This window comes from Saccoglossus kowalevskii, chromosome 9 (assembly GCF_978046115.1).
Source record: "Saccoglossus kowalevskii chromosome 9, keSacKowa6.1, whole genome shotgun sequence".
NCBI lineage: Eukaryota > Metazoa > Hemichordata > Enteropneusta > Harrimaniidae > Saccoglossus > Saccoglossus kowalevskii.
Window position 1 is genome coordinate 25,637,424 of NC_140649.1, and position 13,298 is coordinate 25,650,721.

General features: G+C 35.6%; 1 protein-coding gene across 7 annotated transcripts in view; it reads right to left on the reverse strand.

Moving 5' to 3' along the window:
* LOC102804317 (uncharacterized) overlaps positions 1-13,298 on the reverse strand; it is a 28,534-nt gene continuing 15,236 nt past the window's right edge. For all 7 annotated transcript variants that reach the window (XM_085503342.1, XM_085503344.1, XM_085503340.1 and 4 more), the window contains 10 exons: positions 12,929-13,062; positions 9,666-9,755; positions 9,435-9,566; positions 8,356-8,523; positions 7,281-7,370; positions 6,890-6,952; positions 6,004-6,156; positions 3,674-5,221; positions 3,058-3,117; positions 1-2,330 (listed from right to left, as the gene is read on the reverse strand). In XM_085503342.1, coding sequence (XP_085359468.1) covers positions 2,292-2,330; positions 3,058-3,117; positions 3,674-5,221; positions 6,004-6,156; positions 6,890-6,952; positions 7,281-7,370; positions 8,356-8,523; positions 9,435-9,566; positions 9,666-9,755; positions 12,929-13,062 — 2,477 coding nt within the window. In that variant the 3' untranslated portion in view covers positions 1-2,291. The remainder of the gene's footprint in view (positions 2,331-3,057; positions 3,118-3,673; positions 5,222-6,003; positions 6,157-6,889; positions 6,953-7,280; positions 7,371-8,355; positions 8,524-9,434; positions 9,567-9,665; positions 9,756-12,928; positions 13,063-13,298) is intronic.

Genomic DNA, 13,298 nt, shown 5'->3' on the forward strand with positions numbered 1-13,298 from the left:
TGTCTGTAAAATATTTGTTTATTTTTTCATAAATATTGAACATAATCATCAAGAAAAGTCAAATTCTATCAATTTAGCCCCAAACTTACAGTCAGCCAGGAATTATTTGAAAGCACTATATTTGGTGTACACGATTTCCAACAGTGTTAAACATGCAAGTCAGTGACTGAACATGGAATAGAAGCAAAAAATAATTATTATTAAAAATATTTGAAATCATGCATTGTTACTTCATATCGTAAATATCATTGAATTCTATATGCATAAAATACCTTCAATCATTAATGTCAAAACTACATCATTTTATTTAAATTCAGCTGTTAGGGGTTTTACTGTTTAAAATTTATACAGTATATATTTTTATTGACTAGTCAATTGTAAATGTTCACCATATGAGCATAAAGAATAAATTCCTTTTCAAAAATACTCAAACAATTGACAAATATGTGTTCTATTCAGTTATTAATAATAATAACATTCATATATGATAGTGATTTGTTGTGATGATTAAGACAACTTGAAAGTTTGACACTAAATTATACATTAATCTACAAAATGATATGACAGTGTACGGTATTGCATGAGAATTCACATCAAGAATCTGAATGTTACCAGAACTTAGACCCCTTACCTTTATCAACCCTTTAATGTAATTATGATAAGTCATGAAAGCCAACATAAAAAGAACTTTCTGTCAGTAGAGCTGTTCTGTATTTTAATTGGCTGTGGTAGATGCGAGATACACGTTTGATTTTCGTGTAAACTTAGAACAGAGAATATATAGTAAATGTATCGTAACAAAATCCTCTATTACCAACATGTGTCAACAAACTCAATAAACAAGTGTTTTAGGTTAATTTTAATTGCCAATTTTAGGTCACCAAATTCTGTAGCGTGTGCTCAAAGACTGTACCTAATTCACTCTATTATACGACCACTGCTCGACTTGCATACAGGTTACTGCGCAACAAACAAACTTATTAGTTATTTCACTGGTAAGCTGGCTTTCGCCAATTATATACACACATAATATTTTATTTTATCGAAAAAAAAAACAACAAAAACAAACAAAAGACTGTATGCAAGTCTAGGTCAATGCAAGTTATAGCAACGTACAATTGTAATTGATTTTGCATAAGAAATGGAATCATTTAACAATTTAGTGTTCATCATAAATTTGCATATAATTACCATATACCCTAGTAATTTGCATAATTTGATTTGATTATTATTATTTATTGTGAAATGCCAAATTTGGCATATTTCCATATACTGTATTTGCTCTATTAGAAGTGCATTTATATAAATGCAGTCTTTTGGGTTGGCATTTCTAAGATGCATGTCTGAATATATGAATCTGAACACTAACACACTGATCACATTATGAATAAACGGAAACAATAATTAAAATTTCATGTCAGTAATTACACAAACGTGTTATCTAGACAATGGAAAAAACAACACTTCCAGAACAGTGACCTGTTTCACTCAATAAAAAAAAAAGTGCTACCAGAGTTGCGACCACATATATTTTATCTTCTACCCCCGGTAGTAATTTTGACAGATGAGAGTGGAGTTCCTAAGTTGTTGTCCTTCTTCAGGTGCGAATGGTTTACAAGCAAATATGTGTTTACCTACGCTTAAGTTAGCTATATTAAATAATATAAGTCCATACATTCTGTACATGCAATATTGTTGACACCATCACTAAGGGTACATTTATTCGTCAATAACTCCTGCAATTAAATTACAAGTGATCATATGCATGACAAGAAGCAGTACAAGATTCAACACGAGTCATAAAATCAGGTCCTATATTGATCACCATGACGACTTTGATCCATTTCAATCTACTACTTCCTCCTCACATTTCAAACAAAATGCCAGTAAATGTAAATTTCTAATAATGTATGGTTTTTGCAAAATCATATTCAAATGGTACCAATGTCTTCATAACATTGAATTATTGTGCATATATGAAGCTACTGAGTGTACAGAATTGAATGTTGTGATGCTAAAACTGAATTCCCTCCCTCCACATGTATAAAACCATATATGTCTGTGATAAAATTAACAAGCTTGGAAGCATATACATATATATATAAGCTGAATTATACCACTATGCACCCTCACTGAACATCGCCCTCCTGCGACATGCAAGTAAATAACATAATAGAGTGAATTTTTCGATCTGAATAATACTTATTTAAATTAATAGTTTGCTAAAAATATAAAATGCCGTCTTAATTGTTTCTACTTGTGATAAGAATTGTCTTGAATTAATTTGTAATTTACTGTTTAGGCTTGTTGACTGTAGCATACAGCGGTTCCTGTATCAATAAAAAAAAAAATAAACCAATGAGAATGAGACAATAATGTCTTCTCTGCAATCAACTACCAAGCATGTGAGTGAGCAAATGTGCAATGCATTCTGGGAGAAAACTTCACATAATGGAAAATATAGCACCACACTGGAATCTCACTAAACACCAATTTTATTTTTTGGAATTTTTATAATTGATATTAATAAGCTTTCATCATTTCATTTAATGTCCAAATCAACATTTTAAGATATGATCTCTTTCACTATATCAACCAGAATAAAACAAAAATAAATTTTTTACATTTTTTATGACATTTTGACTTTTCTTAATTTCTTTCATTTTCATTTTCTGTAGAATAATGGCATGAATTCATTGAAAATACCAAAAGGAATATAATCTTTAATTTGAAAAGAACTTTCTCAAATAAAATATGGTCTCACAAAATTAATAATGTTTTTTGGTCAGTTTTTCCAAAACATGGCAATGGCGTTTTTTTCCTAAATTATTTGGTGGTGTACAAATTTTGCAGATTTAATCAGTTTGTCAACAGCGAGTGCTGCGCAGTGATTGGTGAAATAAGTTAAATAGCCATGATAGAACACAGTTCTTTGAAACATATACCAGTTCCCTATGCTTTTAAGGTTGATGAAATTTTTCATATGTGCCTAAAGTCTATACATGTGGTTGAATTTAACAACACAATTCACTAACTGTCTACACAAGACCAACTCACCTCAGCAGCGGGACCACCAAACAGGTCCAGATTATCGAATGTGCTCGACTGCGCAGGAGCCTGAAAGTGACAATACATATTTATTATGTAAAAGTGAATACCAGTAGGTGATGCTTTAATTTGAAAAATTATAATGAAAGATTCACAGTAAAATTTATCATTTTTTTCACAAAATAACAGTACCGGTAATACACACACCACATTTATAAGTGTTGAGCCAGAGTAACGCGTTACTAAAACCAGCACATGGCGAAGTGTTGCAATAATGGCTTAATAGACCAAATACAGCAGCATTTTGGAACAGCATACTAACCTTACTTTATAAAATGACACAACTCCACACGACCTTTGACCGACAACTCCATTTTTGTCAGCTTTCACAGCATCATTTTTTTCATAATTTTTAACAAAACCTGCAGCCAATCGCAACTTATATAAATTCGATCCAAAATACATAAATATTGTACCAGAATTGTGGCAGGAGAAGTGGTTCTCCAATTTTATCATTGTTTTATAAAACAATAACCCCTAAAAGTTACACATTCTGGTATTTTTTTAAATTTTTTTTTAAAACTTTTTGACTTTAATGATAACTGCATACAGCCTGGATGCTTACCGTTTTACTTGGAGGTGCAGCTGTTCCACCACCAAAATCAAATGCATCAAATGGCTGATCTGCGAATGCATTGGAGCTGCCGGAAGTACCACCTGTTAGTCCTCCTACAGAGAAGGGATCAGGTTTAGAAACAGCGCCTTCTGCTGGCACAAATGGATTCCCAGTTGATGAAGATAATGGTGGTGATGATGAAGATGATGATGATGAAATATGGTTGACTGGAGATGAGTCCATTACAATAATTTTACTTGTGGTCGGCGACTCAGCTGTAAATGGGTCGTCTGCAAAAGGATCTTCGTGAACAGGTAGCAAAACATCATTAGTGGTGTTAGCGGCAGTGGTAAATGTTACAGTATTAAAAAGATCATTTTGTGGAAATAAATTGGCAATGTTATTGCATGCACTGGGAACGCTGGAAGACAGGTTAGTGTCTGCATGAGGGTTGGAGCTAGAAAGCAAAACATGCTGATCAAAGAGAGTATTAATAGGAAGCGACGTAGATTGTGTTGACTGAGTCATGCTCGTGCTGTTAGTCGTGCAATTATTAAAAGAAAGGGTTTTATTGTTTATGGAGTCACATGCACTGGAAGAAAGGGAAGAAGGATTAGAGGAAGCACTGGATTCCTGTAAGCTAAAAGTGTTTGGAAAGTGAGCTGCCGCTGAACCGGAAGATTCACAAGTTTCAGTCCTGTTTTGTGGTTGTTGTTGTTGGTTTGTATGTTGGTTATCTATCCGGGATGGGATGGGTATGGGATGTGTGACGTTATCCTTAATTCCCAGGTCATTATCACCATGTAACCTTGGCGGAACAAACGGTGGAACATGAGGTTGATTATTAAGCTCTGATGACATATTAACAGCAGCTGTGGTGGCTCTTGGAGGCAATGGTGGAGGCATATCTGGTGAAGGTAAATTAAAGTCATCATTACCCGATGGGCTAGTCATCATATTAGAGCCAAATAAATCAACCGGAGGTTGCTGACCAACATTAGTCCTTGGTGTTGGCACTGGTGGTGCAGCCGCTGTCGATTTGCCTGGTACAGGGGGAGGTGCCCTGGCTGGACGAGCTCCAAGACTCGCAAACACATCACTGACTCCAGAGTCTGATTTGCCCAAGATGTCCAAATCGCCAAATGGATCTGCCTTTGGTTTTACTGGTTGTGTTGGTGGAGGAACATAACTCTGAGAGTGGGATGACATGCCACCATAACCACCACCCATAGCACTACCCATACTGTAGCTGGTAGGTGCATTGAGTGCCATGTTAGTCGCCATCTGTGTCCCTATCATGGGATTGCCACCCATTGGAGCTGCCATGGTGTTACCACCCATTGGAGCACCCATTTGACCCATATTGCCATAACCCATTTGTCCATATGCAATAGGCTGTTGCTGTTGTTGTTGCTGGGGCACAGACTGTGCAGCAAACAGATTAGTTGTAGTTGATGTGGTACCAGGCTGTGATTGGAATGGATTGAACAAATCCTGACTTGGCGATGACATCGCAGAACTCTGATTGATAGGTGGAGAGCTAAATCCTGAACTATCCTAAAATAAATAAAAAAAGAAACATAATTGAAAAGTGAGTATCGGTATTAAAATATCTACTTTTTTCGCTACAGGTTTGCATAAAGAATGGACAGGCACAGCGACAATGTGGAGTCAGCACCATTTCTGTTTGCTGCTTCACCAATACTGAAGCATCACTGCAGCATCACTTGTAACATCATTATGCACTGTCTGTTTTGTGATCAAACAACATGTTTCAGATAAAGGTAACCATGTTTTTAAGGAAATATCTCGGGAAACTTCTTTCATTAAAAATTATTGCAACATTATGTGAGAAACGTAAACACTAGCAAAGTGTTCAACAATTTACTCAGACCCTTTGATATTCAGTTTTAACAGCTTTTATTGGACAGTACTTTACTGAATGACCAACTTTATAGCAGTGTTACACGCAAGATAAACTGGCACATGACACCAAATGTGCAACAAGCTATGCTACTTGTACAGTCACCATTAATGCAAGTGCCTGCGGCAGATCATTCCACCTTATATTTGCACCCCTCTATTGATAAGTTTCAATCTCTGCTTCATACTGACTACATTTTCTATGAGTATCTGGGTCATATGTAGTTTTATCTGCAACCAGTAAGTCACCTTAAAATGTAAATCAAAACTAGTCACTACAAAAAAGTCAGGAGAGACAACAGTGACTTTCAATGTCCGGAACTTTCACCTGGCACAAATTTATTAAAAAAACACTGGGGGTGCAAATAAAAGATGGAAATGCTCAATGACATTGCCAATAAAAAAACTGAACTTACAGACTGGGGTGAGAAAAAGTCACTACTGCCACCCATATTGAATGGATCAGCTGGTTCAAATGGATTAGGGGTCTTGTTGGCTGATCGGGTTCCATCTGGCGTAGTACCTCCAGCTGAAAATGGGTCTCCAAATGCCTCCATTGCATCAATGCCCTAGAATGGAATGACAGAATTACTTCTAATATTACAGTTGACTTCCCAGGGTACTGCTCACTAACATGTAACAAAGCAAGGCATTTACTGTATACATTTCAAATACTGATACAATCTACATGTATGTATTCTCAGGGTGGACAAACATTTTGGGTGGCATTTTCACCACCTGGCAACCATCATTCGTAGAAAAAAAAAGGCAGGAAACTCTCAGAAAACTGTACTTAGGACTGGTTGTTGAAACTCTTGAACAAGATTACCACTATACATGTATCTGCAACATATTAGGTTGCTCAGGATTGTTGAGTTTGTGCCGTTTTCCCCTGACTGTTTTCAGCAGCTTCTCAATCGGCATTCCACAGCAGCTAGCAGATAACCATAGAAATACATTGTACAGTGGTGCCCAAGCAACATAGAATGCTCTGTGACGTAGTTCCTCCCCTGAGAATAACATAGCTTTTGCACAGACTATCCTGTTCTGAATAGCATGGTTCTTAGATAGGGGAAACGGTGATGATAGAAGAGAATGGAACACTACATGAGGAGTTAAAAAACGAGTTGTGCATGTCTCTCTCTCTAAACAAGATCTTAGCAATCGTTTGTGTCTATTAGGTCTGTTGAATGAACCAGCTTTCACAGTCATCTGACAACTGTTTCATCTTGTGTGCAAAGAATGAAAACAAATAACACTGCAGCTGCAAAAATCTCAGATAAAGATGCGACTTATTCTTACCATCTGAATATTCTTCAGTTCGTTTTCTAATTCCACTAAATTTCCGCCTCCTGTAGTTTCCTCCTGAACAATTGAAAAGAACATTTGATTGAATAAAAATACTTGTAAATATGTACATTATAAAAAAGATGATTCTCAATAACAGTTTTGTACCACTGGAAAACAATACATCCATTCAACCCATTAAGTTTTAATTTTAATGATTATATATTTTTTTTTTAAATTCACTTATTTTATGAAGCAGAAATTTGTCTATTATGAATGAATATACTGGGATAACAATGTAAATGTCAAGATTATACAATAGAGTGGTTAGCTGCATTCCGTAATCCATGGTCTAGTTCATGGTGACTGAGTCAAGTCGGGTCACCTGTGAGTGGAACCATCTAACCTGTTCAAATGTAACTGTGTTTCCTAGTGTTGGTAATGCTTCAATTGTCTCTTCTTTTGATACTTCACCATTCTGAGTGGCAGGCACTGTCTGAAAAACAGAACATGTCTTTCAATGATGTATATCTTCAACAGTTACCCATGTGTAGTTTTTAATTCTTAGTTATTAAACTTAGTGATACGAGAAAATGTCAATATAATTAATATTTAATTAGGTTATTAATTAGGCAGTTCAATCATCATTCACATGGTGCACATGATATTGTCTGATTACTGTAAAATGACTAATTTTCACTGGGTTTAAATTTCACTGATTTACCATTTCAGGCATATTCAGTGGGTTTTAAATTCACGGTTTTATCATTTAGATAATGTATTCTATGCCAAATTTTACATATTCACTGGGTTTTAATTTAGCGCATTTTCCAGTCAGCGAAATAAGCTAAATTAAAACCCAGTGAATAATTAACCCTTTTACAGTACATTTGTTCGTTACATTGAGTGTGTTCGAAGTCAGTTTCCGTTTTGCACAGTCACTGGCTAGAGCCAAATATACCGGTAGGCAACGTTTTTCAGGATTTTAGTTTTTCAAATATTTTATCCACAGTGCAGTGGTATGTGATAGATATTTAGAGGACAATTAAGATGGTTGTTTCATGACTGGTTATGAGAGAGTCAGATGATTCTGTAGCCTTGTGATCTTGAAGTAAATCTCATTATCCAGCAAAATTAAGTTGACAGTTTCAGTAATGACTAAACGTTTAACTTCAATCATGAAAACAACCCTGATTTTTTTGCATGTTTTGAGATTCAAGCAAATAAAGACACACAATGTGCACATTCATATCTCCCCTTGCTGCTCACGCGAAGGAGTCCCAAGCGATGATAACACACCCTAATAAAGCAAAGGCTTATGGGTAGAAGATTGTTTGTAAACAATGACACACTATGGCCATCTGACGCATATGCAGGTGACGACTCCCCAGCTTGAAACAGACTGGAATACCACACAAAAGCACCCCCTATAGATAATAGAGCGCCCTCATGAGGCAATGAAGTAATACCTGTCTTCTCACCTCATGTGTTTCTTCTGCGACATCTTCATCAGGTGGCTCATCATCATACATTGGCTTCAAATACAGAACAGTATCAGAAGACTGTCTTTTCACTTCTTCTACTTCTTTTGTCTTCATATCAAAGACAACTTGAAATAGGTCTTTCAATGATAAAACTACATTTTCAGACTGTAATGAAAAAGGCCATTATTGTAATAAATAACAATTTAGAACCACGATCTACAAGAATTCAGAAGATTTTGAGTAATGCAATCTTGAGGGTCGTGTCTCTGATGTTTAATTTTCAATAACATCAGTCATCAATGTTTTGGCACACTGATTAAACCTTATTAGTTTTTGTTCAAGAATGTGTGTGTCACAGGCTTTTTTTAGGATCAGAATTTTCCGAAGACTGGAAAAAAAAATTCTTTTTCATAAAACTTCATATTAAAGCACAATTTCAACCAAGTTACATGTATCAAGTAGTCGGTGAGGTGTGCTAAGTCACTGAGCTTAAATTTAACCAGTGTGTACAACTGATATCTTGTGAAACGATAGTTTTTATATAAATAGGTGCAAAGAAGAAGTTTTAACAGAATGGATTATATATAGTACATGTATATTCAAACCAGAGTACATAATTGAGTGCCAAATTGAACGATTTTAAAATTGAAAAACAAATCAATGTGCATAGTGTAAACTATTTTTACAAATTACATGAGTAAAGAAAATTCATGAAATTGTCAGTGTCAGTGACTTTTGTGAAACTTTGTCATCACAAATACCATGATATTATCAAATCACCCATTATACATTGTCTTAATTTGTACCAACTTTGAGCAAAATCAATTCGGGAATGTCTGAGAACAGACGAATTTTTGGACGGACACTAGAAGTGTCAGCTTTGGACTGTGTCCAGTGGAAACAAACATCTGGATACATTGATTTAAACGACAAACTGACCAGAAATTTTCAGACCAGAAAAGTCTTGTATTCTTGTGGAACAAACAGACATTGCATGCAGTCCAGTCCAGTCCAGTCCAGTCTAGTCCAATCCAATGGTAGGAGTCGGTCAGTAAAATAAATGAATATGAACTTACAGCATTTGCTGTTTTAATAGCATAGAATTTATGATCGCCTTCCACGCCAAACACGTAACCGAATGCTCTGCTGTCAGATGGGTCTCGTGAAATAAATGATATTTTATGAACAGGATGTGTATGCTGAAGAATCTGGAAAGCACATAGAAAAAAACAAGTTCATTCAATTAGCAGAGACAATTTTTTTTTTTCTTTTTTCAAGTGACAAAAATATACGGCAGCATAACTTACCCCTGACCGTTCATCGATAATTTTCACGCCACCCAGTGATATACTTAATGTGATTCTTTGTTTATGTTCTCCCGAAGCCTTGACTATCATCTGCAATAGAAATAAAAACAAACAAATATATCGGTATTCAATCCATACATTGGTACATTTCTAAAATTACAATTGTGATAAATCGGGATTATGCAAAGTGTTTTACCACAAAATCTGAAAATGTAGGAAATACTAGTATATATTCCGTCAACATTATCACAACATAGTGCAAAAACATATTACATAGAAAACACAAGTCATTGAAAATGACACAGTCCCCCGTTAAGTTCTCTTTGTGCTCGTCATATTAAAGCGGAGGGGTTGTCGCGAGCGTGTCCTTGAAACTTGAGTTCCAAGTGGCGTATACAACAGATTGTTTATTTACATCAAAACATGTGTTTCGTTTCATAGTAATATGGCCAAAATAAAAACGGCCGTTATCCAGCCATCTTTGATCTGATTATGAAACACACTGATATGTATGATGTATGTGCCAAATACGAATGAAAATGGTACATAAATTGTGGAAATATAGTAGTAAGGCCAAAAAGTCAGATGACTTTCAATCGGCCATCCTTGACTAGATTTTGAAACAAATTGTCATGGACATGCATCCTAACATGTATAAAGTACATGTATGTGCCAAATTTTAATGAAAACTGACAGAGCACGTCCAAGATACCGCATAAAAAAACAAAAACAAGATTCCTGCCAGTCGACCATCTTTGATCCAATTGCAAAATAAATCGTCATGTACATGTATCCTAACATGTATAATCTATGTACCAAGTTTGAATGACAACTGACAAATCATGTCCAAAATACAACATTTTCAAAAAACAAGATGGCTGCCAGTCGGCCATTTTGAATCAAATCGCTAAACCACTGCATGTGCATATGTCCCACATAAGGTACTAGGCACATGCAAAGAATGATAAATTATCTGCGTTTCGTAGATTAGCAGATAATTGCTATCTATTCGTATGTAAATTATTCAGGTGCCATTGCACCTGTTCTGACTGGTTATTGGCTAAATAACCAGGTGCTCATGGGTATATAGTAAGAAGAGTGTTCTATTGTATTCAGTCTCGGTTGCAAACAACTCACGATGTATTTTTTCTTATTTAATATATGTTCAATTTTAATATGGATGACTCCCGACATCCACCCCTAGATACATCTGACATTGTGTCGGGTACAGGTTTCCAGATGTTTTTTCCCCTTAACAGGTTTTTTATATCTGGTTTTCCTGGGCGGTCAATGTATTTGCGATGGGGATTTATCATCGATTATTCCGTGAATATTTACATATGTAAGGGGGGATACTTGTAATAAACGCGTGTGGCTCCTGGGTACTGCAACCACTGCATACCGCATTTCATGCTTGTTGTTTAATTTGTACGAATAATTGGAGTTAAGTATAGATTGAACGGAATCTGTCCACAGGATTCTGAAATATGACGTTGGATGACTGACGCACGGATAGACTCAGGAACTCACGGACGGCCGGGGACATGTATCCTAACATGTATGATCTATGTACTAAATTTGAATGAAAACTAACAAAGCATGTCCAAAATACGACATTTTCAAAAAAACAAGATGGCTGCCAGTCGGCCATCTTTGATCCAATTGTGAAATAAATCATCATGGACATGTATCCTAACATGTATAATCTATGTACCAAGTTTGAATGAAAACTGACAAAGCATGTCCAAAATACAACATTTTCAAAAAAACAAGATGGCTGCCAGTTGGCCATTTTGAATCGAATAGCTAAACCACTGCATGTGCATATGTCCCACATAAAGTACTAGGCACATGCAAAGAATGAACGGAATCAGTCCAAGGGATTCTGAGATATGACTCGGGATGGACGCACAGACACACAGAGACCGAACGGGACTAACAAAATATTCGTTTTGAAGGGGATTGCAAAGAACTGCATTATGTATAATCATACATTGTGTGAATAAACAGTACATGTACTGTATTTGCTCTATTAGAAGTACATTTCCAATAGAAGTACATGTACTGTATTTGCTCTATTAGAAGTACATCTCCAATAGAAGTACATGTACTGTATTTGCTCTATTAGAAGTACATTTCCAATAGAAGTACATGTACTGTATTTGCTCTATTAGAAGTACATCTCCAATAGAAGTACATGTACTGTATTTGCTCTATTAGAAGTACATCTCCAATAGAAGTACATGTACTGTATTTGCTCTATTAGAAGCACATCTCCAATAGAAGTACATGTACTGTATTTGCTCTATTAGAAGTACATTTCCAATCGAAGTACATGTACTGTATTTGCTCTATTAGAAGCACATCTCCAATAGAAGTACATGTACTGTATTTGCTCTATTAGAAGCACATCTCCAATAGAAGTACATGTACTGTATTTGCTCTATTAGAAGCACATCTCCAATAGAAGTACATGCACTGTATTTGCTCTATTAGAAGCACATCTCCAATAGAAGTACATGCACTGTATTTGCTCTATTAGAAGTACATCTCCAATAGAAGTACATGCACTGTATTTGCTCTATTAGAAGTACATCTCCAATAGAAGTACATGTACTGTATTTGCTCTATTAGAAGCACATCTCCAATAGAAGTACATGTACTGTATTTGCTCTATTAGAAGTACATTTTCAATCGAAGTACATATACTGTATTTGCTCTATTAGAAGCACATCTCCAATAGAAGTACATGTACTGAATTTGCTCTATTAGAAGCACATCTCCAATAGAAGTACATGTACTGTATTTGCTCTATTAGAAGCACATCTCCAATAGAAGTACATGCACTGTATTTGCTCTATTAGAAGCACATCTCCAATAGAAGTACATGCACTGTATTTGCTCTATTAGAAGCATGTCTTCAAAAGAAGTGCGTGCAAACCATTAATTGTATATTGGATCATTCAAGTATTACTTTATTTTGGCCAGAGTCACATCGCTGTCATTTAGGTAAGCATACACGCTATTAATGAAGCAAATACAGAACATGTACAAGTCCTCTGAGGTTATGTACAGTGTGATGACCTCTGACTGTATTTGCTTTATTTAACCATCTGCATTGTACCTGTCATTTTAAAACAGGAACTTTCTATTTCTGGATAGAACCCAGCTTCTAATACAGCATATACATGTATGATATTGCATGTGTAAATAAATATTCCTAATGGATGAACACAAAAGTGGACAGTGGACACCACTATTACCTTTAACCTCTGCATGGCCTCCTGGCACATTTTGTCGCCTCTGGCTTGAGGCACGCTCTCAATGCCTATCAACTTTGCTCGGAACAGCATTCCATCTCCTTTAAACTTCTGTTGCTTAACATACTCCTTTTGCTCTGATACAGAAACAAAGCTAATCTTTTAGATGAATCAAGTCAGGGTATTGTGTGTTAGTCAACATTTCCACTAAATCTTTAAAATTTGTTCATCGAGCAAAAAAAAAAAACAACAAGAAAACTATGGTAACTAGCTAAGGCTCAAGTTTGGCATTGTCACAAATGTGTATACATTGGACTTCTGTAACATACACTTTATACAAAAATACGGTTTCCTGACATTTAATTCACCATTA